At 38.3% G+C, this 20,928-nt stretch overlaps 1 protein-coding gene across 1 annotated transcript; it reads right to left on the reverse strand.

Annotated features, from left to right (window-relative positions):
* Positions 1-17,444: 17,444 nt before the first annotated feature.
* On the reverse strand, positions 17,445-18,970 carry LOC135697074 (uncharacterized). Its single transcript, XM_065216691.1, has 5 exons — positions 18,958-18,970; positions 18,521-18,842; positions 18,250-18,443; positions 18,096-18,188; positions 17,445-17,500 (listed from the first exon to the last, which is right to left on the reverse strand). Exons 1-5 carry the CDS (start codon positions 18,968-18,970, stop codon positions 17,445-17,447), a joined length of 678 nt encoding a protein of 225 aa, XP_065072763.1.
* Positions 18,971-20,928: the final 1,958 nt, after the last annotated feature.

Consider the following 20,928-nt stretch of genomic DNA (forward strand, 5'->3'; position numbering starts at 1 on the left):
CACGGATATCATTTTTCCAGGAACACCTTCAGCACACCTCGTAAATCAGACCGGAGATACGTCAGACACCGCAACGGCGAGCCAGACGACGGATGGTGGTTATCTCGAAGAATTTGCGTTTGGTTCTGAATATGGCGACGAGTGTGCAAAATATTACGCAATTCCATCCTCCCTATTCGCACGCGCCCGAGGATCGGAGGCGAATGCCACTTCGACTTGTTTCGTCTACTTACTACTCTCTGACGACTGTGCTGGGGAAGCAGCTTATGGATGTAGGTAATTGGTGGATTTGTTAGTTAATTCGACGCTTTTGGACAATGCTGGACATTTACCAGTTTTTCAATAGTTTCTTGTTGAAAATCAACATTCATATGCATTGTTATCGATGCGTAGCCATATTTCTGATCGATTGGTGATAAAATTATAAAAATTGCACCAGGGGTTATTAACCTTCAAAATCTTTCTTAATTTGTTACATGTTCCATTTTCGGTTTTCACAAAGTGTACCCCCATATAGAAATCAAAGACGTAGTCCTATGTATGTATGTATGTAAGTAGCCACCATCCTAGCTTGGGTCTTGCCCTGCATGCGGCTCCACTCAACAGCAAGATCAAATTCCGTCATCATTTTGAATTCAACAAACTGCTGTATGAAGGGCCAAAAAGGGTTGGACGGACCCGTAAGCAGAGGCACTTACGCGAAACCCGCGGGAATAAGAGAATCTCCTTCCAACAATATGATCCAACAAAATGAATAACGAAATTCGCAATACATGTTAAGCTTTCCACGGGATGGTTTGTTTAAGAAGAGCGCGTCAAATTCATTGCAACTGTTGGAGTGGAATGTAACTATCTAAAATGACAGTACACATTCCCTCCTAGACTCCGGTTGGCACTCCACTCCATTGTCCAGTTACAACTTCAATGATGCCCTGATGCTCCCTCCCGTCCCAGTATTTATTGTAATTTACATTATGAATTTATATATAATCATGTTATATATAATGTATATAAAATATGTAGTAAAATGAAAAATATAATAAAAAATAAAGATGTATAACAAAATATAAATAACCTAGATTATTGGGTCCTATACACACACTTTTTGTTTTATGTGCCATGAAATGACATAATGCATCATTGTATGTTTTGAAAATATAATACTAAAGTATTGAATCAATAGACCGAAAATCGAGGTTATTTGGACATGAGACATTATATTTAAAAGGATACTACCAAACCGACCATCAAACGCACTGCCCACAAAAGCAGACACGTCCCCTCGAAAATGCAATCGAGAAATGTACAAGAACAATCCTCAACTGGAACGTACTCACCAAATCAATATATCCGGGAGCGCATTCCCGATGTCGTCGAACGGCAAAAAAAAGGGAACTCATTGAGCAAATTTGTGATACGGAATTTTCACTGAAAACAACCACGAATTTCACCACATCCAACTGCGAAACACGTTCAGAAGCACTTTTGGTACACTTGTACCAACATCAACACCAATCGTGCCAAGCTTTACACGCACCTTGCAGCGCGTACATAAACTGAAATTATAATTTTCACTCGCGATGCCACAAATTTCTGGTCCGGGAGAAACAATCAAACCACGCAGCGCCACACCTTCTGATGCTTGTTATTTTGCAAACATCATGAATCATGTTTTCTTTCTCGATTCTAAAACTTCTCGGAAAGCGAGAAAACTACCACTCACACACGTATAACCGTCCGGGAGGCAGAGTGCCAGCGCTAATCCGGCAAATGCAGCCGAAAACTATGAAGGCGAACGCACGCACAAAACAGAGAACAAACACAACCTTATCCAAAGGGGTTCCGTGCGCGACTCAGAAATCAAAGACGTAGTCCTACGTCAAAAAACGGAATAACATGGAGGGACTAATAAAAATGAATGACTGATCATAATGAATTAATTGAATCACGCTAAAAATCTGGGGCTGAACATTTAACTGAAAATTTCTGGTGGTAAGTTCGCAACTTGTGAATGTAGAAGCAAGGTTTATTCATTTTTCTGGTGCATAATTTGCATCGTTCTGATGAATGTAAGCTTCATTGAAAATTTATGGTGGAAAATTTGCACCATGATCGTGCACGACAAGGTAAAGCATGAAATTGACCCACAAAGGTGCATGGTGAAACAAACTTCACTGACAATTTTTGGTGCACCGTTCTGATGAATGGAGGAGCATGATTGATTGAAAAATACTGGTGCAAAATTTGCATCGCTCTGATAAATGAAATGAACAGAAAATTTCTGGTGGAAAACTGGCACTGGTCTGGTAAATGAAGGAACAAGCTTTATTTAAAATTAAGCTATATTGAAAATATCTGGTGGAAAATCTGCACCACAACAATGAACGGATGGGCAAGCTTTTCGGAAAATTAATGGTCTTAAATTTGCATCCTTCTGCTGAATAGAGAAACATACTTTAATAATCATTTCATTTTTTTTACTGAAAATTTATGATGAAAAATCTGAAAATAGAGGCAAGCTTTATTTGGTGGAAAACCTGCAACATTCTGATGATAGGAGAAGCAAGCTATATTCAAAATTACTGGTGGAAAATGAAAAAAGGAAATCTGCACCAATCAGAAGATTGGAGAAGCAATTTTTATTAACATTAACGGTGGAAAATTTGCATCGTTCTGGTCAATTGAAATTTTCTGGTGTAAAATCTTCTGGAGACAAATTTGTATTGAAAATTTCTGGTGTAAGATTTGCAACAATCTGCTGCATGGAGGGTCAAGCTGAATTGAAAATTCCTGATGTAAAAATTGCACAGTTCTCGTGAATGGAGGGGAAAACTTTATTGAACATTTCTGGTAGAAAACTACAACGTTTTGGTGGATGGACGGACAACTTAAACTTGACTTCCGAGAAGAACCTCAAGGGTATTGAATTCTGAGGATTGTTCCAAAAGAAAAGATTTTTGGGGTGATTCCATGAAAATTCTGCGAATGATTTCTAGTGAATCTTGCAGATAGTTCCAAGATAATTTCGAAAAGAATACCGAGAGAATCAAATTTTGAACGAAATTACAAAGGTATGTTTGGAAAAATTTCATGGAAATTCCTAGGATAATTTCAAGCTTATTTTGGGAACAATTTTTGGAGAATTCAGAGGAAATTCTTCTGAAACTATAGGGGAATTTCTGTTCCAAGGAGTTCTGAGAAAAAATATTCCGAGAAGAACCTCAAGGATATTGAATTCCTAGGACAGTTCTAAAATATTTCTGGGTAGAGTTTAAAGAAAATTCTGCGGATAATTTGTAGTGTATCCTGCAGATAGTTCCAAGATAATTTCGTAAAGAATACCGAGAAAATCAATTTTGGAGTGAAATTCCAAAGGGATTCCGAGGATAATCTCAAGCTCATTCCGGGAAAAATTTCTGAAACTCCAAAGCGATTTTGAGGAAAATTTCAAGGTAGTACCGATAATTTCTAGCTCATTCCGGGAAAAATTTCTGGACAATACTGAGGACATACTTCTGCAACTCTAAGGGAATTTCAGTTCCAAGGTGTTCTGAGTAAAAGTCAAGAAGAGCTCTAAAAATAATTCCAGAGGACTTCTGAGAAGAATTTCAAAAGAGCTCATTGAGTTCTAAAAATTTCGGAAAGAACCTCAAGGTATTCTGAGGATGGACTTTTTCGCAACTGTACAAAGGTTGAAGATGCTTTTGGATTCCCTAATTGAAAAGTGGGTATAAGTTTGCTATTTATTAATTTTATCTAGATGAATGCGTCATTGGGACGATACTAATGGATACTTTTGGTCAGTGTTGAAAATTTAGTCGATTGCTGAATTTATCTATGGGCCCAAATTAGGGGCATTTAGACCGACATTACATCCATTTCCCATATATTGATAAAGATCGGCCGACGGAAACATTCGTGGGTGTGAGACTGGTGTTGAAAACAGACGCGACGACCATCTTCAATACCATTGCTGAGGTCCTGACAGCGATGCAGATTTCTTGGGAGTAGGTGATGGCAGTATGTTTTGACGGTGCCAGCACAATGGCTGGCAGCACTGCTGGAGTACAAGCCAAGTGCAAGGACAAAAACAACCATACACTTTTATGAAGAGCTTTGAGTGTGTTGGTTTATTTCCTTTTAATTCCGTAATAATTGCTTATCTTTTGACAGATACGCGTATTTCATCTACTTCTTGAAGACTTCATCAGTGCCAAGTACTCAACACCACCGATCAAGATTGGATTGATCAAGAGCAATATACTGTTTGTTCACTGTTATGCGCACTGTTTGAATCTTGTACTTGTCGAAGCAGTGTGCATGCGAAAGGAGAATGCGATTCTTATTGGTCATTCATGTCGGTTTGTCGGTGCTATCACCACCATCTGACGTGACTTCAGCTGAATCCAACCACCAAGGCAACAACATTGCATCAAATGTATCATTTCGGTTAAAGCCCTAATATCGCAACCATTTGACGAACCGATCATCATCGACATCGTCGATGGGATTAAATTGCAAATTTCCATTGGCTGTCTGAGAGCAGTTGCGTTAAAGAGGATGAACCACCATCGGAGCAAAAAATAAATAAAATTAGCTAAATTGAAGAGTAGGGAAATAGTGTGAGGTGGACAGCACCATCCACCACATACTTTTGCGTACTCCCCATCCCCAGATTGAATGCACCATATAAAAAATGCCCCTCCTTAACAAGATTCCTGTGCACGCTAGTGCTGAACTTGTTTGTCTTTGGAACTTCCGCCGTTTTTTTAAATTAAGAGCTCTTTACGAAAGCCCTATTTTGAAAATTCAAGACGCTCACAATGATACTTAATGCCCATTGGGGTAGGGGGCCAGGCCCCTTTCCAGAATTATCTAGACCCCCAAGATTTTTTTTTTTTGATTCGCTGTATTTTGTCAAGCTTGTCAAGTTCACGATTAATGAAAAAAAAGGACTTCAAACGACAATTTTTTTTAAATTCCTTTAAGTTGACTACTTTTTTTTATGTTCTGGACTAGAAGAATCAGTTTTGGGAAATTATATGATATCGATATTTAAACGATGGCATAATAAGACGTCTTCAGGCTCTATAAATTGGCCATGAGCCCAGGGTATTTCCTTCAAATTCTGAGGACTTCATAAAATTTCAAGGACTTCTAAGACGTTCAGGGAACATCGTAGAAATTGAAGAAAGCTAGTAGAAATGCTGGGAACTTCATAGACTTTCAGAAAAAAAAATCGGAGGAACAAGGAACTTGGAAAAGTTCTGAAAACTGCGTAAAATTGGAAAATGTATTTAAGTTTGAGAAGCTTCGTAGAAGCTGAGGAAACATTATTTTATTTAAGGAAGCTCATTATTGATCGGGAACCACTATGTAATTTCAGAGTCCCGTGGACATGGAATGGTTGTGGAAATTACGTAAAAATTCAAAAAATGTCTTTCTTGAAACTACGTGGAAATCAACAAGAAACGTAGAAGTGCTACAAACTTTGTAGATGGTTTGCGAATTTCGTAGCAATTTTGAGGAGCTGCGTAAAACTTCATATAAGTGTGAGGTATTTTAAAAAATTTCAGAGAATTTTATAGAAGATCTAAAAATAGTCAATAAATTTCTAAGAACTTTAGGGATCCTCGCTTCAGTTTGGGAGCTTCGTTAGAGTTTGTCAGAGATCTTACTTCAAAAAAGCTCTATGAACTTCTTGGAGGTTTTGGGAACTTCGTTAAATTTCAAGAAATTTTCCAGTTGTTAAATAATATTTTTAGATGATAGGTATCTTTCCAAAAGTCCAAAGATGTTCAGAGATCTTCGTAAGATTACGAGAGATGGAATAAATATGGAATTTGGCATAAATTCAGAGTGTTTTATACATGTTCAGGAAACGTTGCATAAGAATAGAATTATTTCTTTATTTATTTATTTATTTATTATTAGTCAATCTGACTTTAAAGTCCTAATGAAACACTAAAAGCTAAAAGTAGTCATACATTAAAATTGCCCGACATTAAGTGATTACGAAATCTGGATGAAGTGATGCCAAAATCGAATTGGTCGGATACCACGTTGAATTGACGAACCATGGCGACAAAAGAGCTGTTACACAGTTCCAAAAAGTAGTGTAAATTTCTGTTCAATATGATGCACATAAATGAAGCGTCACATATCAAGAGCAAATTTTCATTACGTCGAATGTAACAAAGGTAAACAAAGTCGAGCTATCAGTGTCAATCGATGCTCCTGCTATTACACTATATACTGTCCGAATATAGGATCACATCCCATTTTTAAATTTATTTACCAGTCGAATTGCTTTTTGACGTAATCACCTTCCGATCAAAATAGTTTTCGATGTTACTTAAGTCAACCGATTTCTATGGAGATGCCGTTTGCCTTAAGTAACAGCACTGAGAAACCCGTGAAAAGTGTACTTTCGTCGTTTCGCTTTCTCATTATTAAAGTGAATAAATCGAACCATTTGTTGCTAAGATGATTTCGGCGGTCCTAAAATGATGAATGGGCTGCACGTAAGGAGACGTAATTGATAATTCTCCCGAATATCCTGGTAAATACACTTTGACTTAAGTAACAATAGGGGCCACCAAACGACGTATAATAACTTTTGACTCAAAAACCAGTATTTCTTAGCATGAAAGCTAGCGATTTGCCTTTGTATGATTAAAACCCGGCTAAATATGTTAAGTATTGCTATCACTATGAGATTATATGTGTTTAATTGGAAATAGGAATAACTTTTCGGTCATCAAAACAAAACTTTATTTTTCTCGGATCGGTGCGAATGTTACTTACGTCATAATGAAAATTTGCTCTTGATATCATATACGTTTACATTATATATCATGTAAAGTTCTGACACATTTCATGCAATGTAGCAAATATTGTATACAAAAGCCCATTTTTGTAAACAACATTGTTTGCAAAATGCTCGGTTGCGTGAAATGAAATACAAGTCTACATGATTGAATGTTTACATCACAATTAAAATTCAGAATTTTTATCTGTGTAGCTGCATAATTGGTATTGTGCGCTTCCTCGTGTAGCAAAGCTCTCGGACGGAGTGTACGGACAGGTACATATACATTAATCTTAGCCAGTAACTCCGGCACATCATATTCAGCAAGCAAAACTTTGGCAACGAAGACAGCCTGCGATGCGTTTCTCCGCTCAACAAGAGTATCCAAGCCCAGCAAACGACAGCGATCAGCTTACGGTGGTAGATTAAGCGGGTCGCTCCAAGGAAGATACCCGAGTAGCACACTGTCATCACAATAAGTTACAGCAACTTGTTTATGACTGAAATAAGTCGTATAAAAGTTTCTACAATTTTTTTGTGACAAGCGTGCTACTAGGGTAGCGCAATGCGTATCTGACGAATCTACGTTGGACAGCTTCGAATCGTGCAATCCATACTGCCTGGTAGGGACTCCAGAAAACACACGCAAACTCAAGCAATGAGCGCACCAAGAGCTTTAAAACACAAAGGATCACGGAATTCGTTTGAGATTTTGAACATGAATCCTAGTTGACGGTTCGCTTTGTCGATTGTGGCTGAGAAGTGGCGAGTGTAAGTAAGCCTTTCATCCAACACGACGCCAAGGTCTTTTACGTGATCAGATTATAAAAATAAATAACGAATATGCTTTGTCGTTAAAGTAAGACTCCTAAGGAAACTAGATTGTTGAACAAACTAAGTCATAACAAAACTACCTGCAACATCAGCTGCTTGTTATCTTAAAAATTGCTCAAACCGAAATTTTAATAAATCGCAAGCGTTGTCTTTAAATTAAATTATTATGCTAGATGGTACCATCATTTTTTCTTCATCAACTCTCATCGAGAGGAGCCGTTGTATGCGGATGAAGTTTTAGCCGGTATTCTTTTCCTGGATTCCTTGATACCTGGTTTGTAATAATAAAGATACCATTTGCGGTCAGTATTCATACTAACAAAGATCAGGCAGCTAGGAATTGGGAAAAAGGAATACCGGCTAAAATTCCATCCACAAACAACGGTACCTTTCTGTACGCGTAATAAAAAGCCAACGCATCCTCGCCAAGGACTAACAGAGGTTATCGAAGCTTCTGGAATCGATAAATCAATATCGTTGCTTCCTCGTTGCATTGCTAGCTCGGGCCTCGGACCATACCAGACCGGAAACGTCTCTTTATCATCTTCCACCAACCAGCAAAAAATTTCGCCCGTTTTCGCCCACGTTTGGCGTGTATTTCCACTCGAACCGGATCTCACTTTTTCTCTCATTTTCAGCGCCTTGATGAATTCACACACATCCTCATTTTTCCTCTGTTGCTGCTGAGGCCTACTCGTAAATTACGACGCAAAATTCATGTTTAATACCCTCGTCAAGGCAATGCAATGTCGCCCGTCATCCACGTTTCCCCTGCTGGCTGGTGTTTGCTATCTTTTGGTTCGAGGCGAAAAAAAAGAAGCGAGAAAAAATAAATGAATCGGCTTTTCGCTCGGCACACGGCAATCAAGAGCATGCGCCTTGCTGACGCATATTTTTCACCCGTCGACATCGTATGCTGCTGGCTGGCTGATGTTGGCTGCGGCTTCGACGGTACTGTACTTTTAGGTTTTCAGTAACGCGGCGTCCGCTGGAGGCGACGAACGTCCGTAAAATGGAGGATGGGTGGGCAATGTTTCCTGTATTTCTGGTAATGTTAGGAATTTTATGTTTAATATTACTATCTGTCAGACGTTTGTATGGCTATATGCAGTGGCTATTTGCCGTCGATGTCATTGGAGGATCTATCGATTGCCCTGGAACTTCTCGCACATATTCCGCTAAACATTCCTCCCCGACGGTTTCGGAACTCAGCTCTAATAGCAGTCCCATACTACAGAACAAACTACGGCTACAACAAGCCTTTCGATTCGTGTCTTCGCTTGTTCAATGTTGATCCTTTGGTTTATTTTTTTCCGTCGATCTTGTTTTCCGTGCTGAGCACCAATGCTACCGACGTGCCAGGAAGGCAGCTCCCACACCTGGACCCTACCTATCGACCCATCAACTCATGAACCGGGGACCAACGGCTTTACTTCCCATCCGAAGGAAGGCGTGATCAGAGATGTTATGCCTCAGAACATCCCGGCGGCGCCGACTGGGATTGAACCCAGGCCTGCTGGGGTGAGAGGTAATCACGCGTACCACTACACCACCGGCGCCGTTACTTGTTCAATGTTGTCTGTGATGAAATTGATTTTAACTTATTTAGTAGGATTAGCAGTTATCTCAAGTTCAGCCTGAACGGCTAGTCGAAGACGGTGATAAATAAACTACAGCTTGCCAACTGGCGATTTTTTAGCGGCGCCGTTCATGTAGTGGTAAGCGTGATTGCCTCTCACCCCAAAAGGCCTGAGTTCAATCCCAGTGGGATTTTCTGAGGCATAAAATCTCTGATCACGCCTTCCTTCGGAGGGGAAGTAAGACCGTTGGTCCAAGTGTGGGAGCTGTCTCTCTGGCGTCGGTAGCATTGGTAATAAGTACGGAAAACAAGATCGACGGAATCAAACCAAAAAAAAATTTCCATGAGCATAGAGTACTTCTGCAAATTATAATAATGCAATCATTCTGGAGGCTTAGAAAGCTTCCAATTAACATCTGTGGAAATACCCAATGAACGCTAAATTGAGGACAGGTGTGAATATTTAATTTTGACGTAATAGTCAAGAAGAAGACCTTTAGGGTAATCAATACAATATTTATCTGCATTCCTTGATACCTGGATTTTAAGAATAATGACTCAGTATTATTCGGCTAAAACTCCATCCGCAAACAACGGTCCCTTTTTTCGGATAATAATTTCTTGTATGAAACTAAGTTGCGAAAATGTCAAGAAATGTGTTTGCATAGTCGTGGTTATCAAAAGAGAAAGTCGATGAAGAGAATCGATTAAAGCAGATAGCTTGTGTAAGGCGCGGTACACATATTACGTAACGCAAATAATCCGGATTTTGGACTAACTCCCACCCCATTTGTAACAATAAGCAACGCTTGACAAGACTCCCCCTAAAATTACGTAAAAATCACTGACTCGACAACCCCCCCCCCCCCCTCTCTATTGAATATTGAACAGCAAATTTTGTTTTTTTGTTTTTGATTATTGGTAAATCTGTTACGTAAAATTTCCCATTACAAAAGGTCCTATCTGCTTTGAAGAGAATACTCTTCTTGCTCTTTAGACATCCACGCCTACGCAAACGTATTTCGTGCTATTTTTGTCCCACAGTTTGATAGCAGAAGTTACTATCTTGTGCTAAGAATGTTGAACGCAACAGGGAATGCTTTTGAAGTTGAGTTATTAACGAAAGAGAAAGTCTATGAAGAGAAACGGTCAATGCAGATAGGACTCTTTGAAATGTTTATCTAGAAATACATGTTCCATAGCGTATGTTGCTTCAGGCACAAGCCAACATCATCATCTCGACAGTGAGCATGCATAAGGGTCTATACGCGATGATCGATTCTCTTCGTCGATTTTCTCTTTTGTTAATAACTCGCTAGATTTAACGTTTCTCGGTGCGTTTGCTGTTTCTTTTGATAGTTAATACAACCTGTTACTACTCTGCATTGAACGAATTCTAGAAAATTGTTCCGCTTAGCTGTAGCAATGCAAAGAAAAAATCGATGAAGAGAATCGATCATCGCGTATTCGCCCTTATGCATGCTCACTGTCGATCTGTCGAACTGTGCGGCGAGCATAGCGAGAAATTTGTTTGTGCTGCCATGCCGTGGCCGCCAAAGAAAAAGTCGATGAAACGAATCGATCAATGAAGAAAGGTTCACAGACAAACAGACGTAACATATTGAATATTTCTCACTGTAAAACATCGTCGCTAAAATATTACCGCCATCTGTTGTGGGCAGTACGCTGAACAGATGGCGGTAGTTTGTAAACGTCAAACGCAAGGGAATTGACTATGCGCGCTACAGGTGGCGGCAGTACCAATTACGATACTTTTGAATTTACCTTTCAATACTTGTTCGATGAGCAATTTGCGAGTGTTATGTCTGTTTGTCTGTGATAGGTCTTTTTCAAATGTGGAATATTTATCTAAATTTTCTACACAGAAACAAATTCTGAATTTTAATCGTCGCGTAACATCTCCCTTCGTTTAATTTTGAGCTAATGCTGGCATAAACAGCAACATTGTTTACAAGCTTATATACAGTATTTATGATTAAGGCGATATTGCGTAGATTGGTGTAAATTTACAAAAAATCTAACGTTAACAGGATGCTACATATTGCAGACATTTAAATTATTGTTACCATCCCTATCAATGCTAAATCGATAAATGGGATTTATTGCCGTGAAAGTCTCTTCGCAGTTTGTGGGTTTTCAATTTTATACCTCTGTACTTAAGATTTATTGATTGGGTACCTGGACATTTGGCCGAATGCCGTTTGGCCGAATTCCATTTGGCCGAACACCATTTGGCTGAATGCCGTTTGGCCGAATGGGTTGTTTGACCGAATGCCGTTTGGCCGAATACTTGAAAAGAGATTTCCAATTTCTGAACACTACTAGATTTCTAAATGGTAGCTCTGTGGACATTTTTTTTTTTGCTTTCCACAATTCTGGTTTTTTTACATTATAGATATGGGATTTTTTGTTAAATTTTATATTGTATAAAACTGTTATTTTATATTGTCGCTGGATTCATTATTATTTTAAAGATAAGCTCTTAGTTATGTAATTGTTATTAGAGTTTTGTGGTTCTAGTTAGTTTTTGTACAGTAAACGGAGCTTAAATTAAAACAAATCAGAATTAAAAAAAAAAACAAGACGTTTTTCCTTTTTTCAAACATGAGCAGTTCTTTGGAGTTTTGTTATTCGACATTCGACCAAACAGCATTCGGTCAAACGGTATTCGGCTAAACGGCATTCGGCCAAACGGCAGTGGTCCAAACGGCATTCAGCCAAATTACCCGGAACCATTGATTGAGTATTCGTTATGAAAAAGATTTTCACCCGTTTGCTGGTTCATCTCTGGAATTGTATTTAGGCGTAGGAAACATATCAAAAAGACTGGCAACTCTTCCGTTTTCTGATACGTCTGCTGTGAGACAGACATAATCGCGGCATCTGCCGCTAAAATGTAAATGCTTCGAACAAATTTTGAAGTGATGCCATGGATTCCAACAAAGAAAAAAGGTTACTCATTTTTCTATGCGTTGCTTCCACCTTCACTCAAACGCAGCGCTACTGTATGTGTCGGTTGGATCCTGATACAGATGCCAGTCTTCTTGATATGTTGTCTTAGATTTAAGATACGTCTTCGATTTTTTCGGGAAGGAATTTGGTCGTTCTCCGAGGCATAAAAATTGGTTTTGTTTGACAAATTTCAGATCATTTATTGATATTATTGTTACTTGTACCTCGGAAATCTGGGGGTGACCTCGGCGTAGTGGTTAGCATCCATATCTCTCACGCCAAAGTCACGAGTTCAAATCTCACCCCCGGACAAGTCACGAATGACCCAAGAGTGTTAAAGTGACTATAAAAAAAAAACCTCGGAAATCTTAAACATATATTCACTCTACCGATTACAACAGTAAGAAATGTTTATGTCAAAACCGCATGACAATTATTCTCATGAAGGCTTGATAATTGGAAAATGACAAGAAATCTAATGTTGGGTGGTTTCGTCTCGTGATAGTGAGAGGACCAGTTTTCTCATTGTCACATGACGGCCGTGATATTTCCCAATTCTGACCACAGTGCTGCGCCAATAATCCCCGTCCTCTCTCCCTTCTCAAGTATCTATAAAGCTTAGGGACAGCCTCTAAATACATAAGCAAACATTTAAAACTTTGATTTCGGCAGGAACCATCAATCATCAATCATCGATACAGTCGGCTCTGCGATGGCGGATCTTGTAGGGTAGATGTTTTCCGATACGTCTTAGGTTAAAATAATCCGATGTGACTCCAAATATGCGACGTTTCGATTATTGACGAATGAAATTAGTTACAAATATTCTACGTAAAGTATTATTCAAGAATTGAAAGGAATATACTCTTGATAGAAAGGTATCCTCTCCATGCAGTCGAGTACCGTAGAGTTCACACCACGAGGTTTCACATAGCTGGACTCAGCCATTTTTTTATTGTAATAAAACTCATTCGATTGTTGTAAGGTTATTTTAAAATCGTTGACTGTTTATCAACTATGCGTTTCTGATATTTTATTTACAACATAAATTAATTTTAATAATAACATGGAATCTTCCATTTCGCCTATTATGCGACTTGATGAACGAGTACTGCAAAGTTCATACAACAGCTAGCTTGCTTTGGTTAGAGAGAATATACCGTGCACGGTAGCTTGAAAGCACCCATTAATGAGTAAAATTCCAAACATTTTGAAAAAAATGTGGCTTAATTATATAATGAGTCAACTGTTTACCTGTTTAATCAGTAACTGTTACCCATTATTGGGTAACAGTTACTGATTAATGGGTAACATATACTCAATATATGGGTAGACCATTTACCCATTAATGGCTTGATTCTTTTTTTTCAAAATGGGAGAAATTTGACTCATTAATGTATTCCAAACAGGGCTGGCAAATCTCACGCGATATATACAGAAATACTTCTGTCACTATCATCGGATGAGAAAACGATGAAAGAGAAAATCTCTTCAAAATCTCATCGAATTTTTTGTCATGACAGAACGTAACAGTGTTGTGATCATCGTAATTACTAGCTCATTTATTGCTATTAATGTTACTTGTACCGAGGAAATCCAAATAATATATTCGGTAGCTTGCTTAAATTCATCTAAATCAGTTAGAAATGTTGATGTCAAAACCGCATATGAATTATTCTCACGAGTGCTTGATCATTATAAAATGACAAGAAAGCTAATGATAGGTGGTAGGGTCTCGTGATAGTGACCTGTTTTCTCACCAGGTGAGCTTTACCAGCTCTGATTCCAGATACATAAATCCCATGCAAAATACATACCTTTTATATTTATGAGGTGTACGAATTTCGAATCACTTTTCAGGTGTACAGTTCCGCACGCTGCTAGTGGAGGGTTTCACACCAGTTCATCGTACTCCACTTTGCTTCGTATATAATACTCCCATAAAATCGATTATTCCACGATCCAGTGTAAACGTATATTAACTTCAAATCGTAATCAAGCATTTAAAAGAATAAAGTAGATTGAAGCATTGTATTTTTAATACTCATAACGCATACGTCAGAAATAGGCTCCATATGGTAGAGTAGCACATTTTCCTACCTATCCTTATATATGTTGACCATAACCGAAGACAACAAATCAAGAAAACTGGTAACTTTGCCAGAATCCATCAAGCGACAGGTGCAATAGGCCCTTTCGATAAGTATCCGCCGCTGGAGGCGCTGCGTAGAAAAAAGTGATAAAGTGTAAACAAACTGTCAAACCCCATACGGCGTTGTAAAAGGTGGAATAAAATACATTTTATTTGATAATTCTGATGCTTTCTTGCCATTTTATCCACATATTATAAGAATAAGATTATTTATCTACGCTATGGTAAGTGATAATTGTGATATTAATCCATTTTAAGATGGAAAAATGTCAATGTTATGATTTCTTTTCAGAGGGAACGAAATGGTGATCGTGAAAACAACTATGTTGTTTTCAGTTGTAGGAGAGGAAATTGCCAGTTATTTCCAGTTCCTCACAAGGGTAGTAAAGTTTTCAGCAAGTGGACAAAGCTCTTGGAATTAAACGGAAGACCAGGATATAAAATATGTGGCGACCATTTCAAACCAGAAGACTTCCTGTTCCGTGAGATAGTTTTTATTGATACATTAGAAATTGTATTTAATGATCATTGATTTTTCAGTAAAACGGACAAAGTTAAAAACCACGGCAATTCCGTCATTCTATGCAGATTAAAAAGGTAACGTTGAAGCCAGGATGCTGTATATCAGGATGCCGGAAAACTAAGCCACTTGTAAGGATTCCTCCGGCATTTAGCTTAAGGCGAACTAAATGGAACTGCGTTCTACGTCTTCCAGCTGACGAGTCATCGAAGTGGCTGAAGATTTGTCACAAACATTTTAAATTAAATGATTTCGTTCAAAGTAAGTCCATTTAAACTATTCATTGCTAAATGTATCCATTGATTTATTTTTCATCAGTAACATCTCGCTACCTCAAACCTAACGCAGTTCCAAGCCGAGGAATCGCACCAAAAAGCAAGCGCAAAATTAAAATTTTTGTCAAAGAGGTTCCTGTTCTAGCCGAGACTAACGTACCGGAACATGGATACAGTGTTCCATGGAGAATGCCTCGAAGCAGAACTATATGCTTTGTTCCTGGGTGCACAGCACGGGCAGGAAACGGCATAAAGTTGCATCGGTTTCCTCGCGATACATTAATGTTGAAAAAATGGACTCATTCCGTAAAAACCAAGAAGCCTCCTTCGAAGTACTCCAAAATCTGCAGCAGACATTTCACAAGCGTCGAATATCAACCAGGTAATAACAACATTTAGTTTTAGAAACAATAAGGATCCAATTTTGTTAACAAACTATACAAGATTTTTAAGTCATTCACTAATTTTAATAAATTTTAATAAATACGAAATATACGAGGAAAAATAAATATCTGAAAAATCTACATTAAAAATGTTTGACATTTGAGTGCAGAGCACAAGTAAATTATAGACATGGTGATGTGTTGTCAAAAATTGGACCCAAATTGTACATAGGGTCAATTACCTATTTATGAATTTCCTCACTATTTACTATGATTTATTTTTAGGAGGAAAACGTCTAAAACCTACAGCATGTCCATCTTTATACCTTCCAACGACTGCTGTGTTACAACTTCCAAATCCGTACAACCGACCAAAAACTAAACAACGAACTATTCGAAGCCAGAATCATCTTCAGTCCCATGATGAAACATTCATGAATCGTCTTTCTTCAACATCGTCAACGCAGTCTGATTCAGATACGAATAGAGATTTTAAAGAAAATGGCAGAGATTATTTAAATTCTGTTGACAATAAATTTAATTCAACATTTTTGTCTCGTACGGATCATAATAAGGATGATATGCAAACCAACCATGTGGAAGGAGTGGAAAATAAATTCTTTACTACAGTGTCAGATGATAATGGATGTAAACCAAGCGTTACACACAACGATGTTACTAACTCTAATGCAGATACTAATGAAAACTCAACATTCCTAAAAACTGTTAGTAGAGGAATTTCTGAACGAGGAAAGGAAGCTACGTTAACCAACTTGATTAAAACTGATAGAGATGCAATTGTCTGGACTGGAGTAGCATCTCTTGAGCAGTTGGATTCAATTTGTATTTCAGTCAAGATAATTGAAGATCAGTTGTATAAAGTGCAGTTCAGGATGTCAGCCATCGATCGGGTTGTATTAACATTAGCAAAATTAAAGCAAAACATTTCGTTTATTGCTCTTGCTACTCTTTTTGACGTAGCTACTTCAACAGTGTCACATTATTTCTGTCATACAACACAGGTGAGATTAAGATTCAGAATACCTAGTGTGCAAAATGCGTGTCGTTGCTACGGACAAGCTCACTTCTCGGCAACGGGGCAGGATCGTCACACATTTTGCAGGCTCATTATTATGATAATTAATTTTATTACAGTAGTTTACCTTACGATTACACGGTTTACACGATTAGAATATGCTTAAAACTACATTTTTCTTTCAATAACTAATCTTATTTCTATTTTTTGCAGATTCTAGCGGAAGTGTTGCAAAAGTTTGTGCACTGGCCTGACCGTGAAGAAATAGCTATGAATATACCGCTATGTTTTAGAGGAAAATTTGAAAAAGTGAGGTGTGTGCTGGACTGCACCGAAATTCCTGACAATATATGACAATTTTCAAAATAAATACTTTAAAACTTAATCCTCCTATTTGAAGGAAATTGTTATGATGACAAGATAAAAAAGAATAAATTTTGAGATTTAAATATGCATGCGGAAAACTTTTTAAACTCGAGAAATTATGCTACTTTATAAAAAGAAAGGAAGATAAACTATAACTAAACTGTAACAATATTTAGTGGCTCACAGATTATTTGAGAGGCAGTAATCTATTTAAATAAAGAAACATGTACGATATAAACCTATAACAATCAGGATTCAATAATAAATCATTTCTAGTAATTGATTCTTCAGATCATTTATTTTTTCCTCTTGTATCTGTACCTATAGTATTAAAAATTGCCCCTAATTGATTTTATTACGCACATTTTCGTTTCTAACTACAATTTCTTGCAACAAATGGTTGAAATAAACCTGTTTCAATGAACTCACTAAATTTGAAACATAGTCTTCATCGTAATCGACTTCAATGATTATAAAGTCGTCCTCATACTTACAATAGACAATAAAATCGCACTTCATGCATCCTGTGACATGCATGCACATTTGTACTTGAGCAAAATATTTGTGCTTCCTGTTCAAAACCCAAGAGGAATTCACTCGTTTCAGATAAGTCTGCGTTGCCTTGCACTGGTTCACCATCCAATTAAGATCGTGGTCCTCTCCAGACGTAGGGCATTTGATTTCAAGTAGGAGCCTGCAGGTAGAGTCAATTCCATCTGGACTAACGCCAATCCAAGGATTACTGGGACACACTACAAAGCCACATTTTTTCACCAAAGGATTTCGTTTTCTTTTGTAGCAGTTTAGTGCTAGTTCTTCAGTCCGTTTACCATAGTCAAGGGCCTTTGAGCGGAATGCTTTGGGATTTAGGTAGTGCTGAATTTTCCTGTGCCAATCAGCGTTTTTGTTGCGGGTGTAGGTATAGAGGTCATAACACGAACTAGCGGTAATTCTGATAGAGCGATGCAAATACCAAGCATTATTTTGCTGTTCTTTGGTATCATCACAAATATCGAGTATGGACTGCTTATCTTTAACCACAACATTTTCGTAAAATAATCTATGGTTCTCCGGAAGCAACTCAAGATCGGTTCTGGATGTTGAACAAGGTGATTCACTGTTGATGCTGATCATATCATGTAATTCATATCGGGAGACATAAATACCATGATCTGAACGATTCAGTGGCCCTGAGGTGGGTATTGGACAGCTGAGTTCTCTCCCATCGATATGCTTCTTGATGGCTGAGTTCGGAGATGCTGTAAATAAAAGCAACGCTTTATAATCTATATCGTCGTCAACATGCTGCAGCAACTTTACCTTGGAGAATTCGGTTGAAAGCTTGTTGCAGAAGATCTTCTTTATTAGGTGCATTTGAAAATAGCTTTGGATGCTTACGAACACAACAGAGCTCCTCCACTGGTTTTGCACGCCAAAGAGACGTCATGTTCGTTTTACTTTTACCCCATGCCTGTCGAGAATCTGTACATGTCATGTGTTCAACAAATTCAAATCTAAAATTGGACGGGAGTAACATTATCTGTCAAATCTTGCATATTGTCAAGATTGTTATGAAAATGTATATACTTACTGACAGAGATGAAGTAAGCATGCCACTATATGCTTACATCGTGCTGTTCCAGCTTTGCACGAACACTTCATAATCCACTGATGGTGATCCGATCCGATTTTAAGCTCCAGTTGGTGAGGGACATCCGCCGGATGCGAACTTTGGAGAACATACGCCTGAAGATTCAAGTGGCTGGATGTTTTATGAGTATATCCAATACACACAATGTGTCCCGAATCATACACATTCTGTCCTTCTCGTAAAGGTCTCACCGAGTCTCCTACATAATCCAATACGTTTCCAAACGATATCGGAACCTTTTCATGATTGGCAACATCGGAACCTAAAACAAAACAAATAACCTAGCAGTTCATAATAGCAAATACGTTTCTAAAGCCCAAACAATCTCCAGAAATATAATCATTATATATCAAACTATGGGAAATTAATTATATTACCTGTGTTGTCCATCTTTATTATTGTCACTGTTATTTTCCCCCGGAAATATTAGTTTAACAATGCACCTTTCTATACACAGCAGCCAATGTTTTGAATTTCATCACTCTTTTGACAGTTCCAAATATCGTCACCAGATAGCGTTCCGGTGCTTTTAGTTTTGCTCGAATTCACCTATGGCGCTGCGCTTGAGCAACGGTGCTGCGGTGGAAGCAACGCATAGAAAAATGAGCAAATAAAGCTTGCTTCATTTAGAATTGGAACAAACTTTTGCTCATATTGTGGTGCTCCTGGTGGACGGATTTGGAAGTTCTTGACGCCCACGTGTCGGGAATTTTGTCAGCTTCACGAATGTATTTTTGACATTCCGCAAATCGACTGTACTTTGTAAACAATCAACATAGAAGCCGAAATAAGGGAAACAATTGTGCACAGTTATTTGGAAAATCCATTGTGGTCTGCATCTAGGCTAGCTAAACAGCTGAAATTGCCCAGAAATACCGTATGGCGCGTTATCAAACGGTATAAGGAAACATTGACGACGATTCGGAAGCCTGAAGCCAATCGTCGGAGTGGAACTGTCGACCGGAAACTGCGTGGTAAGATTTTGAAGACGATTAAAAGGAATCCCAATCTGTCGGACCGTGATTTGGCCAGAAATTTCGGTGCTGCCCATAGTACCGTGAGGAGAACTCGACTCCGGGAAGGAATCAAGTCGTATCGAGCTAGCAAACAGCCAAATCGGACCATAAAACAGAATAGTGTGGCCAAAATCCGTGCGCGGAAGCTATACGACCATGTGCTGACCAAGTTCGACGGGTGTCTTCTGATGGACGATGAAACCTATGTCAAGGCTGACTTCTGGCAAATCCCAGGTCAAAAATTTTACTTGGCAACGGCTCGGGGGGATGTTCCAGCCAAATTTAAATTTGTTTTTGCCGACAAATTTGCACGAAAATTTATGATTTGGCAGGGCATTTGCAGCTGTGGCAAAAAAACGAAAGTTTTCGTTACAAATAAGACAATGACGTCGGAACTATACCAAAAAGAGTGTCTCCAAAAACGAATTTTGCCGTTCATTCGATCCCACGACTATCCCGTAATGTTTTGGCCAGATTTGGCAAGCTGTCATTACAGCAAAGTCGTTCAAGAATGGTATGCAGAGAAAGGGGTCCAGTTTGTTCCGAAAAACCTTAACCCACCCAACTGCCCCCAGTTCCGCCCTATTGAGAAATACTGGGCAATCATGAAGAGGAGACTCAAGGCAAAGGGAAAGGTTGTCAAAGACATCAATCAGATGAAGACCTGGTGGAATAAGATAGCTAAAACGATGGACGAAGAAGGTGTGCGCCGCCTAATAAGCCGTGTTACAGGAAAAATTCGAGAATTCCTTCGAAACCGTGACGAATAATTTTATCCGTATTTTTTCTTAAAAGTATGAAGAAAACGCTACATTTGTATAAAAAAATATCTTGAATTCAATAATAAATAACTGAAATACAGGCAATTGTTTTTGTTCCAATTCTATCTGAAGCAAGCTTTACACAAACCCTTCGTCTGAGGATGTAATCTTTGCTATCAAATTCGTTCGAAGCATTTACCTTTGAGCGGCAGATGACACAATTGTACCTGTCTCATAGCGTTCGTATGAGAAAATGGAAGAGTTGCCAGTCTTCTTGATTTGTTGTCTTCGCCATAACACAAGTTTACATCATACTTGAACTTTGTACGCTGGTGGCCATTTCGCATGTAAAATCGTGTGATGAATCCAAAAACTTAGTCAGAAAAATTCTCAGTAGGATAGTTTTCTAGATACAGACAAAAAATGATATTTCACCCAATAAAGTTTATTTACTAACTTACAAATATCTCCGGCTGTAATAAAGCTATAACAATTATTTTAACGCCAAATTAAAGGAAAGAATTTTTTTTTTATTAAGGAGATTTTTAGCCATAGGCTAGTTCATCTCTTA

This window comes from Ochlerotatus camptorhynchus, unplaced genomic scaffold (genome assembly GCF_037179485.1).
Source record: "Ochlerotatus camptorhynchus isolate MF236.1 unplaced genomic scaffold, CSIRO-AGI_Acam_v1.1 ptg000002l, whole genome shotgun sequence".
Taxonomy (NCBI): Eukaryota; Metazoa; Arthropoda; class Insecta; order Diptera; family Culicidae; genus Ochlerotatus; species Ochlerotatus camptorhynchus.